This window comes from Falco rusticolus, chromosome 6 (genome assembly GCF_015220075.1).
Source record: "Falco rusticolus isolate bFalRus1 chromosome 6, bFalRus1.pri, whole genome shotgun sequence".
Classification (NCBI taxonomy): domain Eukaryota; kingdom Metazoa; phylum Chordata; class Aves; order Falconiformes; family Falconidae; genus Falco; species Falco rusticolus.
This window is the reverse complement of record NC_051192.1, coordinates 15,341,553-15,368,619: the sequence shown is the minus strand read 5'-3', so window position 1 is coordinate 15,368,619 and position 27,067 is coordinate 15,341,553. Positions and strand designations below refer to the sequence as shown.

The 27,067-nt window shown below is 41.7% G+C and overlaps 1 protein-coding gene across 1 annotated transcript in view; it reads right to left on the bottom strand.

Annotated features, from left to right (window-relative positions):
* Nucleotides 1-27,067, bottom strand: part of TFAP2D (transcription factor AP-2 delta) — a 54,282-nt gene that overhangs the window by 14,537 nt on the left and 12,678 nt on the right. Inside the window, exons 3-6 of the mRNA XM_037393191.1 lie at nucleotides 23,325-23,490; nucleotides 20,429-20,547; nucleotides 13,025-13,166; nucleotides 6,060-6,173 (exon numbers count right to left, since the gene is read on the bottom strand). Of these exons, the coding sequence (XP_037249088.1) occupies nucleotides 6,060-6,173; nucleotides 13,025-13,166; nucleotides 20,429-20,547; nucleotides 23,325-23,490 (541 nt within the window). The remainder of the gene's footprint in view (nucleotides 1-6,059; nucleotides 6,174-13,024; nucleotides 13,167-20,428; nucleotides 20,548-23,324; nucleotides 23,491-27,067) is intronic.

The following is a 27,067-nucleotide window of genomic DNA, read 5'->3' as shown; positions in this document are numbered from 1 at the left end:
GTTGGATGCACTGTATGTCTGGGAAGTGCAAAAATAGTAGATGAGTGATACACAAGTTAATCCCAACCATGTCCCATACTGACATGCTTCAGATCTATCTGTGTGCCATTAACAAGAAAAGGATGGAGCTTGCTGATTGTGCTGGTCAACATTGTTCCAGATCCAGCAGAAGAACCTGTTAGCCTGCAATGTCACCATTCAGAGTGGCAGGATTATGGGTGTTGGGGGTTATCCAAGGCTTCACCATCTCCCATCACAACTGCCTGCACCGTATATTCTCTGAATGTGTGTCTCAGAGCTCTTGTGTCTCTAGACAGGCTTGTCTTCATCTGCTGTAGGACATGAATGCCCTGGTTCACCATTTCCAGGCATTTTTAAAGTGAATTATACTCAAAGCCTTATATATGTGTTTTGTTTACATGCATCTTTTTGCTTCCTCTAAATATTCCAAGCCCCTTTTTCCCTCCCATCACCCTGGATAATTGAGAGCTGTCTCTTGGTTTCACTGAGCATGAAACCAGGCATCTTTGCCTGATCTGAATCCAAAACCAACCAGCTTACAATGATAGATTTGTATAATATTTCTGTCCTGAAAAAAATAAAGAAAGATGAAATCTCAGCTTTACTGCTATCAGGAGGATTTGAAAATAGTTTAAGTTTCAGGAGAAATTAAAATCTTAGCTTTTCCCTTTTGTAAACACAGATACACACACATATATGCAAAAGTCTCACATGATTTTGTGTGGTTTTGGAGAGAAGACTACTGAATTATAAGTAATAGAAGGCATTTAAAAAGAAACGAAGGTCCATGTAATTTTTTTTTCCTCTTTCTTCTTTCCTTCTTTCTTTCTTTCTCACTTTCACTCTCCTTTTCCTGATCCTCACTCTATTTTGAAAGCAAGGGGTGAGGGAAATATGTTCCTCTAATTAAAGCGGTAGAAACTTTTGGGTTCTTTTCTGGTACTGGTGTGCTGACTTTGCTCTCTACTGTAGTAGACTCCTAAATGCATTTACACAGATCAGCCTTTAGAGGACAACAAAGAGACACAAGTATCAGGACAAAAAGTCTCAGCACTTAGTAATGGAAATAGATTTTCCCAGGGTTTTCTTGTTTGCCCTGTGGCTTAATGCTGATTCTGTCTTCAGAAACTTGGCACAGGGTAGCTCAAGTCTTGCCTTTCAGGTCAGATACACTGCACAGGATTATTCTACTTGCTCCTCTGCCTTTATCATGAAGGAAACAAAGAAGAGCTGAAGGACAGCTTGGGTAGCCCTGCAACATACCACCACTTCTTGAACCTACACTTACATATATGCTTAGAAATCTGAGTTGCCTCCAACACCTAGCCCGTGAGGTCAGTGGCTTATATGACCCAGCCCTGACAAGGCTGGATTTCTCTAAGTCTTAGTATATTATTTATAGCAAAGGTAAAGCACCTGACTGGGTTGTAATAAAGGCTGGTGGTTCCCTGAATTCTCAAGCTACATATATATTAGTGATACGTATGCATCACTGCACCCAGGAAGAGTTTGGGACACTGCTAGTTAGACCAGGCAACAAAACCACAGGAATTCCTCAAAAAAAGGAGCACAAGCAGGCAATACATGCCTGTGTCCCTGGCACTACTTCTATTTTCTAATAAAAATATAATTTCTCTGCAACGTTACCTTAAAATCTGCTGAAAAGGGAGAAATCTTCAATAAAGCATGTGTACTACTGCCCTGGCTTGGGTAGTGCACAACAGCTGCTGCTGTGAAGGTAAAGATCCATGGAATTGCCTGTTCACAGTCAAACAAGACTGGGAAATCATTCTTCATGCACACTGAGTTTTCTGTATTCAGGTCAGATGGACATCTCAGAGAGCAGCTGCACAAACGTGGCTGTATCAGGGGTGTAGGAAAGCCTCTGTTTTCCACGTATCTGGTAAAGCTGTGCAAAACTCAGCAGTTTTCAGGCTCACTGGCAGCTCCTTTGAAGATTTCCCCTGTTTTATGCTTTGTATGAACTTTGAGTTTGGAGTTTGAGCAAACCCAGCAATTCTGATCCCTTCATGGGAACTATTCTGTACTTCAGGTTGGACACATGTTTACAGATCCTGATGAATTGGGACTTAGTGAAAAAAACTTCAGAGAAAAGTGTGAGCTTGAAGATTTAAAATAGAGGAAATGGCTGTTTCGATCTGACCTGTGCCAGCCTGTGAACCCTGGTCTTAATTTGATAACACTGAGCAAGTAACATCATGAGCAAGTGGAGCACATAACTCTGCATTTAACAGCTGTAGGGTAATTTATTCCTAAAACCCCCTCCTTTTTACCCCAAGGTGGTAGAGGCTGGATTCTGCTGTAGGTGTCAGATATTATAGCTCTTCAAAAAGACTTTCATTATCATAGAGTTTATTCTAATAATAGAGATTTGTGTGATTCCTGTGAATTTTTCTGGTCATTAAAAATTCTTTGACTTTCTGACATCTTATAACATAAGCATACACATATATGTATAAAATACCCACTTTTAATCTTGTGGTTTCTTTGCTGCCTTGATTATGGTTTACAAGGCAGAATTTCTGAACCTCTTCTTGTTACATTAAATCTGTATGAAACTATATGAGATTCCCCCAAATAAAAAATCATCTCATATTGGTTAATGGTTGAAAAACATGCTATATTTATGCTAAAAACATTCACAAAACCTTGTCAGAGATTCCAGTGAAAGACTATGGTTTGTCCTTGCCAAATGCACTATTTTGGCTCCATCCCAATCTAGAGATTTATATAGCATGGAGACAGAGAATTTATTGTGAGAAAGCCTACAGTTCTGGAATACAGATAGAAATGAAGATGAAAAATTCACTATTGAAAAAGGATGTTATAGAAATTGTGATGACTGCATGGCGTCACTACTTCAGATTTATGTTTCCTCTGCAAGACCTATTTGTAGAACACCAACAGCTCTTGGGCATTTCAGTCATAAATAACATTAATTTAATGTGCGTAATCAGTTCCAGCCACTTATTAAGACAGTCTAATTTTAGACTCTGACTATTGTAGATGTCATCAGAGTATTTGATGACTATAGTATGGAGGTCAAATCCTTCTCCAGCATACAGCTGCAAAGCTCATTATCTATAGATACATGATAATTGTGTTCATTTCATTGTATATAAATAAGGACAACCTGCTCTTTTGGAAATCTAATCTCAAGTGGGACCTGTGATCAGGAATGTGGGGGCCCAGGTACTTTGAGTATTTGAATTCTTGGTGTTAGGCATCTGCTTTTTTAGGCAGACGCTTTCAACACCTTCTTATGAAAAGATTCCTGACTGATGTATAATGGCAAGCAGCTATTTATGCTTGTGACCAGTAGGAAGCTATGCTGTGCCTCAGACAGCAGTGAGCTTGTTGTTCCTTGGTTACAAGGTGTGTGTTGGGGTACCAAGAATTTCTTCCTCTTCTCCCATCCCCAACTGATCAGAAGAAAATTTCCTGTGACAGAGGTTGGTTCGGTCTGAGGCTCATCTCTCAAAGACAGAGAAACCAAACGATCAGCCAGGAGCAGTCTGTGTTGAAAACTTGCCTCAGAAAATAGTTAATGCTCCTGGAAAATATGGTGAATTGCATTCTCACATCTTCCCTGGCACCTGAGACAGGCTTAAGTGCCTCCTGTGATATTTAACCTCAAGAAGCAAGTAGTGGTAGGAGTTCAAATGACCTAGCTGTGAAGGCTGCCAGATACAGGGGATGGGAATAACAATATTTTTTTTGCCTACACTAGATTTATCTTTACAATGTAAGTGTCTAGTGTGTACTGATTGGCTAAGCTCCCATTCAGCTGGAGATCTAGACTAGACTGTTCAGTCAAGGGAGTTTATAGAGACTGCTTAATTGTAATGCAGATTTCATGGGTTCTACAGACAAGATCCCTAGAGACGACAGCAGGAGTTACACACCTGGCTGACATGGAAGCACCTTCATGTAGATGAGTAGAGTTAGAAGTCTGGGTCAGAAGCTCAGTCTGACCTCAGCTTCTCTACAGTAGGTGGAAAAGGAACATGGCGTCAGCTCCGCCTGTGCGTCTGGCAGTACTCATCGTTCCTGAAGCATAAGCAGAGAAGGCTGTCTGATTGAAGCCCACGGAAGTATCTGTGTAGGATCAAGACCTGTGCTCTACTAGGTGCCCATCTTCAGTCCAAAACTTATTGCCTACAGCAGGCATGAAAGTGCTGAATGATCGAGGAGCTGCCTACAGAAGCTTTGTACTCCAACCTACTGAAGTGTGGCAGAGAAAGAAGGATGGGAGCTGTACCAGCTGACAGCTTTTGTAGCTGAAGCCTTCAGCATGTTATCCTGACTGCTATTTCTTCTTTAAACACAGGAATCCTTGGGGACTAGCTACCTTGTATCACATTTACTTTGTGTGCATGTGATGGGGAATTATCTATTTTTCCACAAGGCTAGGTAGCCCATTAAAATCCCTCTATGAGGATCCTGTATAAACATCTCTTTTGCTGTGCAAGTGTAGTTAGGTATTTTGGGGTGCATGTGTATAAGGGAAAGGGTACATAGATGTAAGTGGTATGTGTATGTGTGTGCACATCACTGCATGAGAATGGAAGTGGGGGTGTCTAGGTATGTTTGTATACAGACCGAATCCACACAGGTATGTGTATGTATAAATAGGAATGTGTGCACTTGTGGACCACGCGTTATCCTTGCCTTTCCTTAGCCCCCAACAAATAGATGGAAATTGTGGGATGGTGGGTATTTTGGATTCCATTCAAAGTCTGAGGGACTAACCATCACACCTGACTGCTGGGTGCCTCATGCTCTATCAGAAACTTAATAACTAAATGATGCTGGGATGTTGGAGTATAAAAATTGCCTGTCCAGCCAATGAGTGAAGAATGGCTCATCTGGCTGTGCTGAAGAACCATGCAACATCATCCTAAGGCTTGGTGTTACAGTCTGTAAAATCTCTCTGGAAAGGTTATATACATGTTGATTTTTTCAGATATCAGCTAATGGCTAGGAAAAAAATAATCTGTAGCCTCAGCTAGTCATGTATTCCCCTCTGTGGTCTGAGCAAAGACAGGAGCACCTCTAGGATGTTTCATCAAATTTATCTTTGATAAATATCTGAGATGACCCTACTATTTCAAAGTGACCCTCTGGAAGTTCCCATATCACTCTTGAATGTATCTATCACATAGCCTAAGGCAAATACGTGAAACTGTATGTCAACTCCTGGGCTAACAAACGTTTCTGCTCCCGAACCATCTATACACTTTTATCCATAACCTGGATAAAATTCTGATGAAGTTTAGACTTGGTCTGTATGTACCATGGGTCCTTGTCTTCATAATAGCTTCTTAGGCTGTCTACACCAGTAAATTAAATACCACTAGGGCACAGGCCCAGGAACTGAGTCTAAATATATTAGCAGTCTCTGGCTTCTTAGTCTGAACCAGCTCACATTCTCACAGACCTTTCCAGTGTTGTTCAGGAATTAGTGCAGTAGGACTTAGCAGGTAGTGTACTTTGAGGCTAGTCTGCTTTGGAGGCCAAAGAGTTAATGGTATGGTCATGGTAAGGTGATGTCAAATGGTCTCAGTAGCATGAAGGTGGCTCTGGAACTATTTAGTTAATTGGTAAGGATGCAGCCTAACTGCTCTTCCTTTCATTGCTGCTTCGATTCATGCATATTGTTGTTGTTTTGGCCCTGAACTTGAATTTCTACATTTCTGGACCATCCGCTTCATTGGTGGGCTTGTGATTTGGCTCATATCTAGGCCAAGACAGCTTTCTGGCCAGATGGGGAGATTTGGCCAGCAGATGTAGAAAATTACTTACTCAAATTCAGACTGTGGTCCTAGAAGCAGGATGGATGCAAGTAACCTGAACTACATTGCTGGGCAGCCATGTGCTTTTAACAGGCACAGACAACAAAGGGATTATAGACATTATAGTCTTCTATGTAAGGGAACAAATACCATTATGATATCATATGTAGTCTTTACCCAAAATATGGATTTTAGTTAATTGTTCCTCTTTCAAAATCATACCTGAAATGTGTTAAATGTCTCTGGATGTCGAGGTCTAATATTGGAGTCGGTCTGGAGGATCCGAGGGGTGATCTGTCTTGACTTAGAAGGTCTTGGAATTCTTTACATATTTGTCTAAAAGGAAAGTTGAAAACCTTAAATAAGACAGGTGTAATCCACTCCATAAAGCTGATTCCCATAACATGGTCACCTTATCCTGAGTGATCTCATTCATAACAGAAATGTTTGGCAGAGGCATTGTCAAAGAAATTAAAGGCAAAGAAATCCCCCTCTTGCTTCCCTGCCCAAAATTCTCAGAGCCAGCAACGTACAGAATCTCTTGAACAGGAATAGTTCCCCTCTGGACCTGTATTAACACTGACATTTTAGAATGTGATTTCTCTCCCAAATTGGGCTCAGTTTGGCAGTGTTAAGTCTGTTAGCTCACCTACATTAGAAGCAAGGGTTATGGCTCAAAGAAAATTATGAACTGGCATTAGAACATGCCTGAAGCCTTTGTGTAAATAACCCACTACTTGTACGTTTGCTTGTGTGCACTGGTTTATCTGCAAATAGAAGTCCTGGTCATTTTGGCTTTGCCTTCTTGATCCCTGACTCTTAAGACAAATGGAACACTAAGAGTTATGAAGGAAAATGCTACCTTTGCTCTCCTAGCTTCCATTTGTGTTCATTCTCTGCTTTCTTGAAAAGTCTGGGACAGAAGAACTGCTAGATCCTCAACTGAGACCTCTCCTACAGGTCTGCCCAGAGTGAGAATTCATTCTTGCAGCAAGATTTAAATATCTTATTGAAACATTCATGAAAGTTGCTTTACATTTCTACCATGTATCAGGCAACTTAAGGTGTCTACAGCAGTCCAGAGAATGTGTTTCCTAACAGTGCTTCCTTCTTGCTGGTGACTGTAGGAAGAGCTCAGTGACTCACTCAGCTGTCAGTGCCTACACAACAGACAGGCAAGTGAGGCAAATCCCATGATCTCCACTTCTTCTCGGTGGTGGTTTCCTGGGCAATATACACTTTCAGTAGGTAGGATGCGAGACCCCAGTTCAGCACCCTGTAACGGGAACTCAGGCTTTGTCTTGCCTGGTCTCCCGCCAGCGTAGTAGCCCAACTTCTTTGAAAGGATGCATGGTCTTGCTGTCCTCCCTCTCCCTCTCAAGTCTTCCCTTATGTTTCTCAGGATGCCTCAGCACCTGGGTTAAAAACATCCCCCGGCACGCCTCTATATAGAGCCTAACACTAGGAGAGACCTGAAAATAAGGCCTTTTCATTCTTGTGATATTGTTGGATTGGGTCAGTTCATAAATTAGTCTAGGAATATTCTAACAACGTACTTTTTTAAAAAAGAAACCAAATGAGCTCCACTTAGTGCACATCCTTAGAAGAGTGCTATCTGGACCATGGGTGAACAGCAACACCACTTACTTTCAATGGGTTTATGATACAGCTAATCAAAAAAAGGAGAGGTGTCTGGATAACTCTATCAGGACTTCTCTAAAGGAGGATATCACTCTCCACTGACTGTATTGGAAATAAAGGCACATAATGTGGGGTCAGGAGGGCATGATGCCTAGCAGATGATCAGGACACTCACTTGAAATACCTGATATGAGCCTGACACTCAGCTGGATTGACTTAATACTGGTCACAACCACTACACGTAACCTAGCAAACAGTGCCACCTAGTAGAGTATACAGTGCCAGGGCTCATTCTCATGCCCTCATGCAAATTGTCACCATCTGATGAGGTCCATATAGTCATGCTCCTCTAGCCTCCTAAACAGGGTGGCTTCCTAAGAATGGATCCTGGTGTGTGCTATCTCCCAGAACATGCTCAGAAGGTGTTTGGAAGAGTTCAAGGAGCCATTCTAACATTTTAATAATACAGACAATTGCAATCTGATGACTCAGTGTGTATGTGATTTACTTTGTCAGCATAGTTGCAACCACTGTACCTGGGGCAAATTTCTAATACTGAAGAGTATTTCTGTGGTCTGTGACTTCTGTTAGAAGACTCTTTGCACATATGGTCCTAGATAAAGTTTGAGTTCTTCGTTATCATCTTTTAACTCTTGTCCCTTGGAACAGGGGCATAATGGAAAGTAAGTGGGTAAACTCAGCTTCTTGGTCTTTACAAGGTCCTCCGTTGCCAAGTTACAAGCAAGGAAACTGTATTAACCTGGTTGTACCCTTCATTATATCACCATTCTGTGACCTGTGGACATAGACTTTGGACACCATAGCTTTCTCTCAGCTGAGAGGAGAAGAGGTGCAGAAAACTCTTTCCTGCTGTGCTGCTGGACTTCATCCAAGTCTTATTTCTGTAAATGCTTGTCATCTGCATGGACCTAGACACTGACTGCTTGAAAAGACAGCATCATCTTAGCCTTTCAGGCAAAGAGAGGTATTCAGCAGAAATGTATGTAAATGCAGCATACAGTTTTAATGAATAAGGTCCTTAGAGGAAAAACAGTTCCTTTCAACAACTGAAAACAGTCAGTCATTTTGGCTTCTAAACAATCTGCTATCCCCAGTTGGCCCTGTCAGCACTGCTCTTCTCTCCTTGCTCCAACCTCTACTTTCTACCTGTTGAAAAAGTTCATCTTAAAAATTCTTATATTTTGACAAAGGAAAGTGTCAGAACCAAGTGTGCAATTAAGTTCCCTTCCATCTCCACATGTCAAAAGTCTTTACTGAATGATGGCAGATTGAAAGAAAAGAAAAAAACTTTTTTATTATACATGAAAACCTGTAAAAAGCAATAACCTACTTTTTTCAAGGGGATTTCTAGGCAAAGTGGTATCTCAGAGCCTCCACTACCAGTAAAACATCACCTGGGGTAGTGTCAGGGGGAGGGGCTGGCAGTTGTTTGCCGAGTTGGACTGTGACTTTGAAAAAGCAAAGAAAGATGGTTATGCTGTCTTAGGGGCCACAGGTTAATAAAAGAAGTCCTGGTCATTCCTACAAGGGAGGCACCTAGTGATTTGTGATAGATGGTCAGATGTTCCAGTATATGACCACGAAAAGATAAAACACTCTGTACTGGATCAGAGCAAGAGCTCATCTAGTCATGACCCTATCCCTAGCAGTGGCCAAAGCAAATGCCTCATGATGAGTACGAGAGTGGGACAAATTTGTGCCCATGGGTCTGATATATTCAAAGTGAGGTGGAGCTGCCAGATATTCAAAGACCAGATATCAGAGAGATGCTCAGCAGGTCCTGTGCATCCAGTCTCAGAGCTCCTTTTTCAGAAAACTAGCAAATGAGTCCAGAGTCATGAGCCACATGTTGATTATTGTGGACTGGCTGTAAGCAATGCCACAATAAAATTGTTGTTCACACTATTCTGTTTTGGTCCACATAAATGTGTGGATATCTGTCACATGTAGAAGGCCTTGTGCTGTGAAACTCTTGTGATTTTTCCCAAAGGACAGTGTGCCTCTCCATCAAGTGGAATTATTGATATGGCCTTCAGCAGTTCTGCATCTGTCCTAGCTGCAACATGATCAGGTTCCATCCCCTGTTGTAAAGTCACTCAGAGTCTCCCACTCCTCTGCAAGGTGAACTAATACATGCTTAAAGACCCTCTAAAACCAAGTGCCAGCTTTTTCTTTTTAATTTAATTTTATTTTTTTCTGTGTGGATTGCACAGACATGTCCTGAAGCCTTTCTAAAGAGTCTAGGGTTAACAGGCCAGTACCAACACCCTTTGGCCAGAACTATGACAATTCAGACCCTTTTTTTGAAGCATCTTCCTCTGGAGTGCCCAGATAATCATCTAAGTCGAAGGAGGTAAGTGGAGAGAAAGAGAGTCATAGGAGACCTTCTTCTCCCGTTGTTTACCCCTTTCTTATTCTTTCAGCTCTTAACCAAAACTTGCTTCACTCCCATCCTGCCCTTGCTATCACTTGTGTGCAGTGCTGTATACTGGCTACACAGCCCAATCATCTCTTCTTCCCATGATAATTACGAGGCAAGTCTGATTCTTCATTGTTTAGACCATCGTATTGTTGGAATAACTTGTTGCACCAACTTATACTGTCCTAGGCAGGTTCTGAGTTAGAGAATGTGAGAGAGCATTTCCAAGAGGTTTTGGTAGGTCATGTAGTTTGACACTATTAATGTGGTTTGTTCCATGATAGAAAATGATCCTGATTTCATTCACTGTTAATACCAACACATCCTCAGATGAGGTAGGGCAATGAAGACAGTGTCATCTGAAACTCAGTGACCTCTCTGTGTTAAAGAGGGCTACTGGCATCTGAAGTAGCAGTCTTTAGCCTTCACTAGCCCATGGACCACTGTTCTGTGCATGGCAGCTGAACTACTTCCACTCAGGGTGGGTGGATTGCTTGATCACAAGCTATAGATGCCATTGATAACACTGGGAGCTCCTACTGGACGCTAGACACTGCTGCACTGCAGACAGTAAAGGCTCTGTTCGGTTACCCACACATAGATATGTAGTACCCAACTCATCCATAACAACACAGTAACACAAAGAGACCTGTGTGCTTCTGGAGCAGCAGCTGGTAACCAAACCGGATAACCCAGTTCATCCCAAATGGCAGTAGGTGCCTATGTCTGGGCAACTGAATCAAGCCACTGAAGCTGGATGTCTGACTCCAGAATGGAATTTCACCTGTATTCTGGGAATCTTGGAAATAATTTTGTTCTTTTCCCTAGTTTTTCCTCAAGACCCCACGTGTGGAAGATCTCCTCAGTTCTGCCAAAGGCACACTTTCTCAGGGCTTCTGGCTCTGTCCCACAGTGGACAGTGGCAACACACAGAGGCAATGGCACTCCGGTTCTTTCCGTAGGCAAAGCTTGCCAGGAGTTATTTTACCATCCTGGAATCTCACTGTTGTTTTTGGTGGCAGCATAACAACGCACCACTTTTTCTGGTGCCATAACTCACAAGCACATGAGACAGGGCAATGGTGACATTACTAAATTGACAAACCTAGAGCTTACATATGCCTAGTGAATAATTGAAACTCCTGGCAAATGCCTAGAGTACTTACTATCAGACATATGGAAGCATGTCTGGGAAATACCATGCTAACGTTAGCTATGTCCTGGACCCATGTCTCCTGTAGTACCTGGACAGGACTGGTCTGTGAGTCACTGTTCTCCTTCCAGGCAGGAGAGGGCAGTAGCAGCACACACATTGACCCATCTGTCCCACTCAACAAGCACTTGGGCTGCAGTAGAGTACGGCCTGCCTTTGTGTTAGCGACAGACCTCTCTGCTCAGTTTGCTGGTGCTTTGAAGTGATGGAAGGGGGAAGAAAAGTAATTTTGTTCCTTGCAAGTGCAGGATAGCAGGCTACAAGCCCAGAGTTCATGGGGGTTTGGAGTAATGCTTGCCCACAACTCCCTATCTCAGTCAGTGGTGGTGAAAAAGTAGGTATGGAGTGGTGAGAAAGGGTAGTGAGACCCTTGTGTGTCCCTCAGTGGGACAACCTTTGGAGGCTAGAGCCAGAAAAGAAGGGGGAAGTTCTGTATCTTTATCATTGAGTAAGATTTTATCGATGGGACAAATTCTCCAGCTGGGGCAACCTGCAGCCTTAACTCTTGCTTAGGTTGTGCTGCCCAGCAGGACCATCAGCTCTTACAGAGTCAGGGGGGCAGATTGTTAATGGGCTATGCAGTGATGGGGAGACACAGCTTGCAGCCAGGAGATGCTTCTTGCCAGCTGGTTTATTCTCATGTTTCTGAAAGCCTTTAGGCCCTTAAAACAAATGTGGATACAGGTAACAATAAAACCATATTCCACTTATAGTATTCCTTTTAATCTACAAGGGACTTAAGACCATGATGTGTGAGGTCTTTCGTCACCTTCATTACCAGCAAATGCCCCCTGAGCCACATGGTGCTCTGCTTATCACCCCAAAGAAGGATCACAGGCTGTATTCACAGGATTCCTAAGCCTGAGATGTTTCAATACGTGTCATCTCTGGGTCACCTGCAGGCCAAAGAGCTCTAGATACAAAAGGGACACCAAGGCCAGGGATCCTGGCAAAGCAGAAGGACGCTGGGATACAAAGGGCAATCCTGTTGCTGGTCAACCTTCTGCCCTACTACAGGCTCATTCCTCTCTGTTGGGTATTTCCCAGACTGGATGATTTCCAGACATTTCCAGCACTGGGATGGTGGTTTGGCAGCTCAGGTTTCTGGCCTCAGCTCTCCTGCAGCCTCACTGTGTAACACTGCAGTAATCACAGGAAGAGTATGAACAAGTTCAAGGTTACCCCATGCAGGCATATCACACACCTAGTGTAGGTTTACATTGTTCCATGCAGACTATTTATTCCTGTTTCCCATAGCTCATGAAGGCTAATTCCTCCCTCATCAAGGCTAATTAACCTAGATGAAACGTTATCCTAACACAATGTTACTGCTCCAGGGTGGTGAGTGGCTCGTTTAGAGCAGTCGGGTGTCTGTGTGTCTTTAATGGCTTTAGCAAAGCTCCCCTGCTGGTCTGCATTGTTCCAGTGTCTTTGACTTCAGGGAAACTCTTGCAATTTCCATCCAGAGTGGATCTGTCCCTCTGCAAACCAGCTCTCCCTCAGCAGACTAATGATAATTATCCCACAGTAACTAGCACTTCAGTAGAAGCTTAGATCTGTTGCTCACAAACAGGAGGCAAAGCCAGTCTCTGTCCTATAGATCTTACCAGGTAATATCCCCTCCTCTCACCTAAACCAAAGCACCTGAGGAGATATATGTGCCCCCTTAGCCACAGGCAATGAGAACATAGCTACAAAAATCTCGTTGTAGTCAATAAGGTTCTTACAGCATCTCTAAAGAAGCTTGCTCTCGCTTGCTGTCAGTGAGTACTGTTGTGATAGCAGTCACCGCAGTCTCAGCTCCATACTCCCACTCCTCCCTCCCCCAGCCCCCAGATCCAAAATGGAGAAGTGACAGACAGATTTCTTTTTTAGTTTCCCCTCCCTTCTTACTTTGTCGCTAGGATCATCTTTTTCCTCGCTGTCTGCTCTTTCTGTTCCATGTGCTGTCTGGCAATGTGCTCTCCTACTGCCTTGGCAGGGAACTCTGTTTCACAGGTGTAGCCGAAATCTCTGGCCAAATGTAACGCTTCCCCTGCGGTCAAACAAAATGGGTCAGTCAGTTTTTAGGGTGGTGGTGGTGGTTGTCATTGTTATTGTTATTATTATTATTATTGTTGTTATTGTTATGCTTACAGAATTTCTTCTGCTCTTAAAGAAACCCCAAACAATAGCAAATCACTTTTGTAGACATTTATTCCCAAGCTCAGTTACAGATCTCAGCCCCGTTGGGCTCATGCTTAGTCATCAGATGGTGCCAGCTAGAAGCAAGGAAGGGTATTTCTCTCATGAGAAAATACTAGTGAAGACACTCGGGTTTAGCTCCCTCCCTTGCCACCCGTGAGTACTGGGAAGTTGCTCAAGTTTTGTAAGCCTGCTTCATCATTTATATTTAAGGCACAAAAATTAACAGAAGGTAGGAATATATAACTCTGAAGAGCTGAGATTCAGACTTTGGTGTTTCACTTCTCTATCTCTAAATGAAGAATAGCCTTCTACCCCAGGAGGGAGCTGTAGGGGTAACACACATTTCAGCATATTTGCTTAAGGGTTAAGCCAGCAGGCACAATACAAGTGCCCCATGCTAAAGATGAGTAGACCCCAAAGTAGGGCATGAGAAACAATCCTGTGTCCAAAAATATCGCTACCAAAATTGACCAGACGAAATGAAAAGGGATGACAATGAAGATCACAATTGATGTTTTATAGGTGGTGAAAACAAGGCAAAGGGAATACGTTGCTTGACTAGCCTTTGTGAGAAGACTGTGACAGCGGCAGGCACTGAGTATCTCCCTACCGCACCATGGAGACTGGACACTATAACCCAACTCCATGCTGGTGCCAAATGCCTCTGGAAGAACCTGCCCCCCTCCACTAGCTTAGAGAACCCAGAATTTCGTTTTAGGGTTTACTGAACACTCTGGCCTGCGTGCTGTGACTCTGACAACCTTGGTGTGGGATTTATCTGATCAAACACAGCTGCCTGGGGTGTGAACATCTGTGCCTAAGTTAGTTTTTCCCTGGTGAGAAATAGGCACTTCCAGATGACACTTGCTCTCCTCTCACTGTAGAAAGTAGAAATAGGTCAGCTACCAGAAGTGTATGTTGAAGCACATCTGCATGAGGCACTAACAGAGATGTCTCCAGAACAGTTTTGGGGTTAAGATACTGTGGGGTTTGTATTTTATTTTTCTTTTTTTCAGTTGTGTATTTGCTTGTCGCTACGAGAAGTGGCATTGGACCCTGGCTCTTTGGAGACTAGGCTGATGCTCCAGGTGAACAATTAGGAAGGATGCAGGTACTGTCACACTTCCCTTTGAGACATGTGCAAGTGGAATTAATCTCATTAAATGTCAGTATTGATGTCTGACCTAATACTTTCAAGTCAGTGGAGACAAATTAGCACTTGAAGCATGTGTCATCCTATACTAAAGTAGAAGGCAAAAGCTGATCAGAGGAATTACAGAAAAGTACGGGTTAGAAGTGAGCTCAGGAGATCACCTGCTGCTGAAAGCATGGCCTTAGATTAGGTTATTCATGGCCTTTGCGAGCCTAGTCTTTAACATTTCCGACCTTGGAGATTCCACAGCTTTTCTGAGCAACATAATCAAATTTTTAATTATTAATTTAATTTAATTTAATCGTTAATCACCCAGAAGTGCTGATTTCTCCCTATTGACTACAATGTGACATGAGAGGACAGACACAACTGTGATAGAGATGGTGTGACAAATCCCGTCCCCAGCAGGACTGGGTCTGCTCTGCACAGACCTGGCCAAGCCAAGGAAGATGGAAACTTCCACGGGAGTAGTGGTCCTGTGCCAGGGGCAATGTGAGGCACGAAGAACAGCATGCACCGACCTCTATTCCAGACTCTATTCTCCACTTTTTCAGTTTATTGTCTCCCCTTCTATCATTGGAGTTTTTAGCAGAAAAATACCTTTTGTTTCCACGAGCCAGTACTTTGTTTTGTGTTCATCTGAACTAATCGGATTCAAGTACTACTAAAATACATGCACTGCTCCCAAAGAATTTGTTTGCTGACGCCAATCAACAACAACTTTCGCAGCTGTAACCAATTTTACAGAAAAAAAATAAAGATTATACTCAAAAACATTTGGATTTATTTGGATTTTTTAAACATGATTTCCCATATGCCTAAAACCAGTAAGAAGTTAACAAGTAACCACTATCTCTGAGTTGAAAGGAGAAATGGTTTCCACTTAGTTTACAGCTTCCAGAAAAGTAAAAGAATTTTTTGGTGAAATTAAAATGGATTTCAGTGGTATTTTAACAGTGAGGCAGAATGAACAGTCATATAGCTGACTGCCAGTTTTGTATTTAAAACATCTATCTCAGACTTCCTCATGGATGAGAAAGAGTACAAATTTAAGCCATAGCTTCTAAATTTTCTGTAGAGCCGCTTCAAAATTTCTACTTCAGCTACACCTTTACTTTTCCTTAAATAAAGACTTAAAGAGTAAATCAATTGTAGAAGAGCACCAGGGTTTGCTTTTCAACAAAACTCCATTAAAACACTTGATAGGTTTGTTTTCATGCCAGCATGGAAAGAAGATGAAGCTGTCATCAGGTGGAACTACCATTGTCCATACAGCTCTGTCCTGCTTCCAGTCAGACCCAAGTAGCAATATAAGGCCTATAATCACCAAATAATTTAAACATTTAGCCATTGGAAAAGCAAAACTTTATGTGATGAAATGTAGGCATTTATTTAACATGGTCAACAACAAACTGACCGGAATTTGTGTTCACTCAATGTAAAAGAAAAAAAGGGAATGAAAAGATGAATTGTCATTCAAACTTATCTCTACAAAGATGGTGTATATTATTTACTAGAGTTGAAGAAATTACACTAAAATGTTTTGATGATCTGAGAAAATTATATAAAAATATAAAACATGCCCACTTTACCTGGAGCTAGGATTATTATTGTGATTGAATGTTAATGGGATATGAAGAGGTAAAATCATGAGCAAAAAGAAACAAAATTACTTATCTGCTTGTGGCTATAGATAGCTAAAAATGTAGATAGAAATGTACCTACTGTGTTTTGTGAGATAATAAATAAAAAATGTTTAAAATATATTTTTAAAACATATTTTTACTGGAAATGGAAAGCTGATGTACGCTACGAATGCACATTAGCACTATGCGTATTTATTCACATAAGCACACACTTCCATATGACATACAGAGTAGGAATTCTAAATTATAACATCAAGTTCTGAATAAAAATACAAACCTGGACATGAAAACACTCTGCAGAACATGATTTGTGATATCTCATTGTTGAGCTAAGATAGAATATTTAAGCCAGACCAAATGATGATTTGGTGTTTAGGAGTGGATTGTGATACACTTCTGTACATATTATTTTTTGTTAAACTCTGTGAATAGAGGTCCCTCATATTGCTGTACATAGGAAGTAAGTCTGCTTGGTGGGGAAAGTAGTTTGCACAAAATGTTGTAAAAGATGGTCTTTCTTTTTCTACATCATAATTTGGACAAACATTGATTTTGAGGGAGAATGTGGAAACGTGGGAAATGTGAACGAACCGACCTCTTTTACCTTAGATTTTCTGCCTTCTGCCCAGTTATTATTTACATCGGGGGGATTCATAGTAAAGTAAGAAATGCCTAAAATCCCTGGCTTTTATAACCGATTGCCTTGTTTCAATCTAAATCGAATATCTCTATGTGCAATATCCCCAGCTCTTTCCTTCCGCAGAGACAAAGTATGCGTCTTGATCCTTTCTCCTCAAACCCAGCACATGGCTTTGCAGCTATAGGCAGTGCTGCCTTTCCTATATAATTTGACAATTGACCAGAAAGCTTTGCCTGATGGAAAAGGACAGTTGCTGAAACTGAATTGGCAGCGACAACTCTGGAAAGCCTCAGCGGAGAGACCAGCCGCGTACCTTGACAGGTTTCTGTGGGCAGGTGCATGGAGCAGCATGTATGTCTCCTGGGTCTAGCAAGAGTGAGAGATGCTCCTATCAGAGTGAAGGCAGAAGTTGCATCCCAGGAGAGGGACACTCAGCGTCTGAATCTCCTACTCTCTCCTCCTCCGGATGCTCTACCCAGCAGAAATGCTACCCAGGGGGAGGAGGGACAGGCTGGAGGTGGAGGGAAAGTTTTTTCTATTTGTAGGGTGAGAAGGGAGGAGGAACAAATGGAAAGACATTTAAACAAAGGTTGGTGGGGGAGAAGTGTGACAGTTGATAGCACGGTGAAAAAAGTAACAGCTGACCTATTTTTCTCAAGAGTTTTGGTCCCCAAATGATGAATGCCATCAATTCTGTGTCCTGGAAATTTAGTGTCTTAATTAGGTTTGACAGAAAAACAAACTCCAGACTTTTTTATAAGTGCTTTTTATGGTTGGATTTGGGGTTTTTTTTTGTAAAAAAGTTTGGTGGTTTTAAAATAATTCATGCATTGATTTTACCTGCATCTGCAATTACATTCATGCTATATCTCTACCTTATAAGTGACCTGTCCAAACAGAAGTGGACATCTCTCCCCAAATCATTTCTTGCTCCCACTTGTGAAGCTTTTGACTCCTTTGAGCCAGCAGTAAGGCTTAGCCTTGGCAATGCTAGCATTTAATGGAGGAGCCTTTATTGTATCAGCTAAAATATAGGAATTTTCCTTTTAGAACTGGTAAGAAAAATGACCTTTCCCTTCATCTAATCTAGGCACTAGAGGGCATCCCTCACCTACGCGTTTGCGCGAAGATCTGTCCCGTACCGCTGGGGAGAGTCCTGCCACGCCGAGTTCATTCTCCCAGTCTGTCTTTCCACCCACTGTGCCGATTTATGTGGATGGCAACGTAAAGAGAGATGAGCTGTTCAAAGAATCCCTACTTCGGGTCCTAGAAGTCCCTACCTAGACACTAAAGATGCAACCTGACCAAAACAAGAATAATAGTAAACACTCAGCAGCCATGCTGAACCCCACATTAAGTAAGTTTGTAGAAAACAAGGGGCAACAGAATAATTTTCATGAAGTCTGGAAGTTTACATGTCCATGCAGCCTAGAAATTCATTGCAGTTCCTCTGCTGGACTTAGCAGTACTCCCCCAAACTCAATTATTTTAGTCTGTTTTAGAGAAAGAGAAGTATTAGTCATGCCAGAGACTTTTGAGATGGCTTTGGTCAATATACCTAATCATGGTACAACTAATTTTGTCTTTTTGTAGCTTAAACAGATATTCCAGAGGTTGAGCATATTCCTGCCTTACAGAGATTAATTAAAGGCCTCGATACATTGAAGACTGTGAACATTTTTAGTAATAATAAACTTAGAACCATTTGAAGTAATCAAAAATGACACAATCCTGGCTCCTTATGAGAAGTCCACACAGTGCACCTGATATTTAGGGTTTTAATAAGACCAAAAAATCATGATGTCAATTTCTGTATTGATGTCACACAGAAAAAGCCGATATTATTTTCTTCATGTCCTCTAAAACCCAGAATAAACCTGTGTCTTTGTATTCTGCTTCTTAAAGCAGCAGGAGCCAATGAAGGATGGGGTTCCTTGGGGAAACCGTGCTATGAGTTAGTACCACCTGGGAGTATTATCTGCATGTCCAAAGCGAGGAAGCTTATACCACAAAGAGTTCAAGGAGCACTGCCAAGTTTGGCCAAGGATTTGTCACACAGACAGAAAATGAGCTTCATTTTGTTTTCCGTTGGAACGTTAAACACACATGGTGGTGAATTTCCCAGAAATTCCAGTGGAAAAAAATTCATCGTTAGCATGTCTAGGCAAATAGGTCTCTGTCAAAGTGAGCTCAGTCTCAGTATATGTCTTTAGGACTCAAAGTAAGGCAGTCTAAGAACAAAAGCAATACCATGGGCTTGATAATAGGTTTGATATTGGCTTTGAGTAAAGGGCAGGGAGGCAAGAACAGCTCCATCCCTGGGAACGAGGAATCTAATTCTGACTTACAGTAGAGGTACTTTACCATCAGTACCAGGCTAGCAGTTGAAAGAGGGCTTCCTCACTCTCAGTCTCTCGTGACGAATGAGTAACTGGCCATATAGCTCTGTTTATTCTTCCCTGCTAAGCCCTGAGATGTATGAAGGACTGTGAAGGTAGGAACAGTCTTTGCGCCATAAACTGGTATTTTTTCCAAGACTGTAACTCCATTACAGCTTTCTCTTTATTACAAGCAGGTGTGATAAGGACACACCTGTATTTCAGAGCAGCCCCACTGTAGTTCTGTGTGTTCGGTGGCCCCTGAGAACCTTTGCCCCTCCTCCTAGATGCTGAAAAACCTCTGTTGTTGTGGATTCAGCACTCCATTGCCTTGTGGAGTCTCCATCCATTGAGACAATAGAAACCTCAGTAGACAAGGCCCTGAGCAACCTCTCCTAATTGACCCTGCTTTGAGCAGGAGGATTGAACTAGAGGATGGGCAGAGGTCCCTTCCAGCCTCAACCTTTCCATAATTCTGTGATTCTGTGGTAATATGTGCTGAGAACTCAGCCTACTTGGCTAGATCTGTATGGACCTTTCAGGTTATGATCCTAGAAGTGTTGACCTTTAGGATGAGCTGAGTGCTCTCAACATCAAGGAGGAGGGATCTGAAATTCCCAGAGCTGCTACTTGCAGCTAGACAACAAACTGAGTACTTAGTGGATTCACCCAGAATAGAAGAGATTCAGGTAGAGTTTCTTCCCTTTGCCTGAGGGGTTTGAACCTGCATCTCCCTGCTGAAGGTTTGAAGAGCCTCGCAGTATTTGGTGAATGATATTTAAACAACAAATAAAGGCCAAGAAAGTATCTCCTGGGCCTCTCTAGAGTTTATCTGAAAACAGATTTCATTCATTTATGTGTGGGGGGAAAAGGCTTGTCTAAATATTATGCCTTCTTATGGGAGAAAAAAAATAAATCACATTTTTGGATCAGCTCCAGGAAATTCACAAGTTTTTTAAAAAAGGAGGATAAACAAACCTACTTGTAGAGTTGGTATAAGACATTCATCTCACTCACAAGAACACTTGGATCATCGATTTGTAAGTCAGATCCCAGCACAAAAAAACACAGATCAATGCTGAGGAAACTTCAGGACCAAATCACTTGCTGGGAGCCAAGACGTCTCAGAGTGAACTTCCATTTTGCCACTCATTCTGTCTGTGGCTTTAGGCACACCAGTTCTCCTCTTTGTACAAAATACAGGTTATGATATTTAACACTGGCCAAAAAGTGTTGCATACAAGGAAACATTTTAATTATGTTTATATTATATTGCAATATTATAAACCCTACCTTCTACCAAAGAAGTCAAGAGTGTGACATTTGCTGCTTTTCTTCTTCCTGCAGGCAAATTCAGTCCCAGTCTGTCTAATTTTTCTCGCAAGCAGCGTCCTCCATTCTTGGATTTTGCTCTATTGTGAGAGAACAGTAGGAGAGAGAAACTTGTCTTTATTCTGCACTTTTTCCCCATGTTAATCGATGCCTAGAAATTGTATACAGGTTAGTGACAAATGTGTGGGGTAATGCCTGCACTAATGTCAACAATGGAAAATCTTGCAGAGCTGTACTCTGAACATCCTGCTCGCCTTGTACAAGTCTTTCATGTTGGTCCTTTGACAATGTTAGACATTACAATGCCTTCACAGGGGCATCAGATCCTCAGACAGCTTTCCACCTAGTGGAACCTGTGGTCCTGAATTGGGCACAGAGCCTGGGATTGCAATGACTGAATATAAATACTAACAGTGCAGTCGCTTATATCTGATTTAACCACCCCAAGCTCCAAAGACAATCAAGAGAGAAACATGCACTTCTAGCACAATTAAACAGATATCTAGAAAGAAAGGGCTTTAGCCATCTATCCCACCTGGCTATAGGAGGAAGCCCGGTAGCTACTCAAATGTAGATGTCTACATGGAACTCAGCTCTAGCGATCCCTCTATGATTTATGTGGAGACCTGGGTACTTAGAAATGTAGGCTACGAAGCCCAGTACTTGCAAGGAAGAAGGATAAGGCAATAGGAAATGCTGAAGCCAAAATCCCAGCCATTGCTGGTTACCCACGCCCCTATCCCAAATGCCTACATTACTTTGCTCTCAGAAAATGGTTCCTGGTGCATCCCACACCTGCTTTTCTGCAGTGTCTCAGCGTTTGAAATATCTGAGACATGCCCACTTACACAGAAGATGCAGGTTCAATTTCTTCCTCAGCCTGAGGGAATTTTAACCTGTGTCCTTTAGGCACATGCAGCAGCCAGCTGGCAGGGAATTACTGGTGTTAAAATGCTTAAACATCAAACAGTGACTGCAACCCAGATCTCTCCCATCTCAAATGAATGACCTGGTCATTAAGTGATAAAGCCATCACTACAATTACACATTTGCTTTTGTTCAACAAATATTTAATTAACCCCAATGGAGGTTGAGGAGCTCTCATCTTAGAATTATTAAGCTATTATGACTATTAAGCATGCTTAACTGGGTGTTCTGAGGTGCAGGTTCAAGTTCCTTCAGGCCGAGGAAGGAATCAAACTTGGAATACCACCATTTGGATAACCGGTTTTACACAGTGAGAGATACCACAACTTTGGCCATGTTGTACATCAGGAAATGGCTTCTGAGAACACTTTATTCTGAAGAAAATCTAGTTGGGAAAACACCTAGACAGTGACTGCTGACAGGGTGCAAAACCCACCCTGCCAGGGCTCTGGCAAACCGTGAATGGGATTTAGTTTTGCTACATCTCTGCTGGTCAACTACAGAACATTTGAGTCTTTTCTCTAGTTGCCACACCAACAGGTATAGCCTGACCAAATCTATTCATTTACACTCTCTGCTTTGTAAAGCAGAATTAGCGTAGCCAGGCTGCTGGCTGGGACCAGTCCCTGGCTTTTGCTAACTCCTGAACCGTGCCCAGGGTTGATTTGAAAGAGTGATACTTGGTCTGGGCCAAAAATCGATGGGGATTATTCTAGCATTTTAACAGAAGAAAGAAATTGGCCTCTGTGATCGGGCTGATGCCCTTGCATTCTTCATAGCTTGCACTAGTGTTGAAGTCTGTGGTATAAGTATTTAAAGCATATATTCCTCTGACTATTAGCTGAAGGCCTCTGCAGGGTGAAGCAATAATGGAAGAAAATTTGGGGGGATGTAGATTTTGGATGTCAGTGCCTATAGAGGTAGTTAAATGGGGCTCATGCCCCTGAAACAATTTTAAGATTTGATGATCTGTAGTCAGTACTCTGCAAGATGGCTCGAGACAGCTCTTGGAGTACTACATAACTTAGAATATCGCAAGCTGGTTAAAACGACTTTCAGTATAAGCAGGAGGATCAGTGTGGCCTTCAGTGACAGCAATGCAATAGCCCATGACTTTCCAGCTAGTTTTGATCAAAGGGCATTCAAGTAGCTTGTGCCATCTAAGCTGATGCCTCAGGGACATTGCGACTTACATATGCCTGGCTGAATTACAGCCGCCTCCTTGTTCTCCACTTGCAAGGTGGGACACAGACTGCCTCTTCCCTCCTTTCTGCTGTGGCTCTCTGGAGGTGGCTGCTCTGGTCTGTGAAGGGTCAGAGGCAAAACTGTACCTAATTACTTCCCTCCAGTATCTCATAGGATAAGGAGAGCAATAAAATCAGCATATTCTGTCTTTTCTGTACTCAAAAGGCATGCGGAGGAGAAAGGAAGAAAAAGGCATCCCTGCGCTCCATGGTTTAGTTTTCTATTGAGCGAGGGCTGTAAATACATTCGGTAAAACAATTTACTTTTAAATAGTTTCTCAAGAAGAAGTAAGATTTGTAGCTCTGGTGAAATTTTCTGCACATTAAGGGCTTTTCCTGTTTTGGTTGGGTTTTTGTTTGTTTGTTTTTTTTTAAAAAAAAACATTCAAAACAAAGCAAAGCAACACCTATCAGTCTCCGATGAATAAATGAACTGACAGGGTAAAAAAAATGAATGAGTTCACTGAAAAATGCAAACCTTCTGTGAAAAACATCAACACAGTCTTCATTTTTTGTATTTATTGAAAATTTCCCTAGAAATAGTTTTCACCCCCAGTCCATCTCCTGTTTTCCCACATGGTGACCACCTATCCAAGTAAGGAAAGGGAACAAAACCTATTTGTAGAAAACCCAATTACCGAAATTACAGCACTTTCTAGGACTTGTTATTCTCACCTTCAACTTACCTTCTCAAAATACCTCCTAAGAGGGAAGCATTGAGGCATTCTGGTGGTGAAAGGCGCCTCTTCACCTCTGCAATGGTCACTTTGTACTTGGAAGTGGAGCTGAGTAGGGATAAGCGGCCAGGAACAGAGCAGAACAGGTCGGTGGGGTTAACAACACAGGTGCCACCTACAAAACAACAGATGATTTAGGCTGGGGAAAACCTCTTGTTTTGACAAGCTCAGTCATGAAGAAAAATTCTGTTGTTCACTTGGGGCTGGTTTTGTTATTGTTTTTGTTAGGGTTTGGGGCTTTTTTAGGGGTGTGTTGTTTGTTGTTTTTTTTTTTTTTTTTTTTTTACATTGTATCACATTGTTGCTTTGAGAAGATGAATGCATCAAAATTTCAGCCTGGGAAAAGTGAGTTATTAGATCTCATAAGCTTTATAGTCAAATTAGATCATTATGGCTCTTTGATATAATTTGATTTTATGCTCAGCAGAAATTACATAATATCATTGCAAGACTCTTGTACTGACTATGATTAACAACATAAGATTGAATCGGATTCAGGTATCATTCACAATTTTAAAAATGCAGTTGGGGAAAAATGTAGGATGTTGGCCCTGCCAAGAAATGTTCATTTTAACTCTCATAGCAGTGTTTAGGATTACAAAGATGCACCGGCACTATAGGTTTGCAGAGATTTGCAGCTAGAACGGCTTTCCACACCTTTGAACCCTCGTATACTCCTTCTAAAGTTAGGTCAAATCCTCAGCTGATATGAATGATTGAAATCTATTGAGCTACATCAGTTTATCTCAGGTTAGTTCTAGAATTATTTATTGAAAATGGCGATTACTTGGCCTGGGTCTAAAACTGCTGAATGATGACCAAATCTTTCAATGAAGCCTGTGATCAATACCTCCTCAGGCAAAATCGAGCTTTTAACTTAAAGTTAATATGAGAGAGAGCAAGAGAGAAAACTTTCTCTGCAACTGATCCAAGAGGATAGAACAAACTCCCAGGGCAAAAAAACAGCCAACCAAACATCCTGAGGACTAACACATATTTAATCACCAAGTGCAAAACACTTTTCCTTGACCTGCCTTCTCCAACCTGACTACAATAAAAATCTCTGTGGAAGAAATAAATCTTACCACTGCATGCACAATTCTTCCCTGAGGGATATATGAGAAAAAAGAATGAGCTGCATATGACAGTGATATAAATATCATAGAATTCAATGCACTACTACTAGAAGGAGTTCAGATGATTTATGTGAGGATGATGATACAAAGACCTTCTTAGAGCAGAATGAAACTGTGCTCATCATTCAAGCTTAAAAGAAAGATACTGTATTTTTTAGGCTACCAGAATTTCTTCTTTCCTGCAAGCACCTTATTTTTTTGCACAAAACCCCATCTTTTTTGCACTGCAAGAGCTCACTTCATTATGCTTAAAAATTTTAGTTTGCAATCTAAATTCTGTAGTGTGAATAGAATAGAATGGAATGGAATGGAACAGAATAGAATGGAATAGAAAACAATAGTTCACTTTAGGCAAGATCTTAACACCTTTATTTTCTTCCACATGTAAACCTTCTTAAAATTAAGGTGACTATGTGTGTTCCAGTTTTAGCAGAGACAGAGGAATATAACTGAAGGACGAAACTTAAAGGCAGACTATTGCTTGCTTGCATAAGGCAAACAGAATTTCTTTCCAAATATTTCAGCTCTTGAAGGTATATTTAAACATTTGTGCTGACAGCAACACCAGAAAATAACATCTCTTGGTATAAATCCCAGATGGGTGAGATCCTGACTCAGTACAGCAGGGTATTTTATTCCTTTTCTAATTATGTTACAGGATAGTTATTAGTGTCCACATCTCAGACAGAATATAGAGGCAAACCGTGCATCGCCAAACGTATATACACATCAAGGGCACTTATGCACATTTTTGCACAGCTCAAAGCTACAGTTCATGAGCTCATATGCTCAAATGCAGAAGTCTGGTGCCACATGCCTAAAATGTTCTTGGTTTTTTGTTGTTTTGGTGTTTGGGTTTGTTGTTTGTTTGGTGGTGGGTTTTTTTTCTTCATATCTGAGGCAAGGCTGTGAAGAAACCTATAAATATTTTCAATCAACATTTTCAAACTTCTGGTCTGTCAGGTACATTTGTGAAGAGTGTTAGCACTGAGTAGATTTGTTTGTTTGGCATCTTCTGCCACGCAGTACATATGCACACGTGTACATACACACGTCTCGAGAAAACAGTAGCAATGTGTACATATTTATTTACTTCAATAAGTCTGTAAATTTTATAATGAGTGAGACTGTACAGAAATCAGTGTCATATTAAAGTGTATCTTCTTGCCAGGTTAAGCCAGTATGTGCACCATTTATGCCAGATAAATAATTGTTCCTTTAATCCAAAAACCTGTTACCCTGCAGCTGCTCCTACCCTAACCAGAATTTACTGGAACACTTCTCATTACTATCAAATAGAAGACTGTTTACCCTCTACAATATTTTAAAACATCACGCCTATGCAACCTGATCTTAAAGAAAGCAATTCTAGGTAAACCAGGTATGGGTTAAAAGTAAAAGAAAACAACAAGCCTAAGTAATTTGCTTTCCAGAATCATGGAGAACAAGTTGCAAATTACAAGAAGGTAAAATCTGTTGCATATAATTACTTCACCATATTAATTATTCATTGACACAGCAACAGAGAGCGGTGTGGTGCTTTCTAGATGAAGCTATGTCTTTGTCACAAACTGTGTGCAGTTTTGAAGGCACGGCTCTCTTACCATAAACACCACCTTGAAGAAGAGATGGATGAAGTCCTGGCCTTTACACCAGGTGGTAAACAGAAAAAGGCATGACAGTAAGCAAAGGGAGGGCTGCTGGGAAGAGAAAGGAAAGGGTAAATGCAACCACACTGGAAGATGAAGGGTTAGGTTTCTTGCCAAACACACACTTTTTAGTGTGTTCCTTCCCCAGTGTTCTGATCATGCATTGGAGCAGACAAATGATTTGTGAAGAAGTGCATCTCAATGGGGAGAGGGCAAGGTATGTTTTAAGTTGCGCTAAACAACAGTGGCAACAATGATCTTTTCTTTCCTGTCCACCCAACACTACTGTAGGTGCTGTTGGAAATGCCAGTCCTTGCTCAATTGCCAAGCCAGCCTTGTCGAAACAGGGTGTTTGAGAGGTGGGATGCTAACAGATACCAGCTGAACAAGCAGGACAAAATACCCTCAAAAATAGAATGGAAATAATGCCTTTCATGAGTCTAGCAGTCCAGCCTGGAGATCTCTACTCCTCTTAGCAGCTTTTACTTGTTTTAGCGATCTTTACAGACTAGCTTCTGGTACATAAGACCCCATCAGCTCATCAGATGAAGAGCCACACACATAGCCACTGCAAAGTAATGTGCCCACCAGTGCACATAAAGATGGAAAAACTGTGGCCATTGCTCCCTGGCTGGTTACCCACACCACTGGTCCTACTGCAAGGCTAGGAGAAAGAAAAGGAGAGCAGGCAGAAGGGGAGATAGCTGGCTGGATCATCCAGCAGATTGCCTCAGCAATTTTGTGCTTCGAGTACCACATGAAATGGGCCTGTGAATATTAAAAAGACTGTTTTTAGGACAACTGTTTATACCCACAGGGAAGTGATTACGTGGTCTGGCCTGACATCATCTGTTGCCATAAGGTACTGTGTTAGAGATGACTGTAAATGGTGATTGTTGCACTCTTA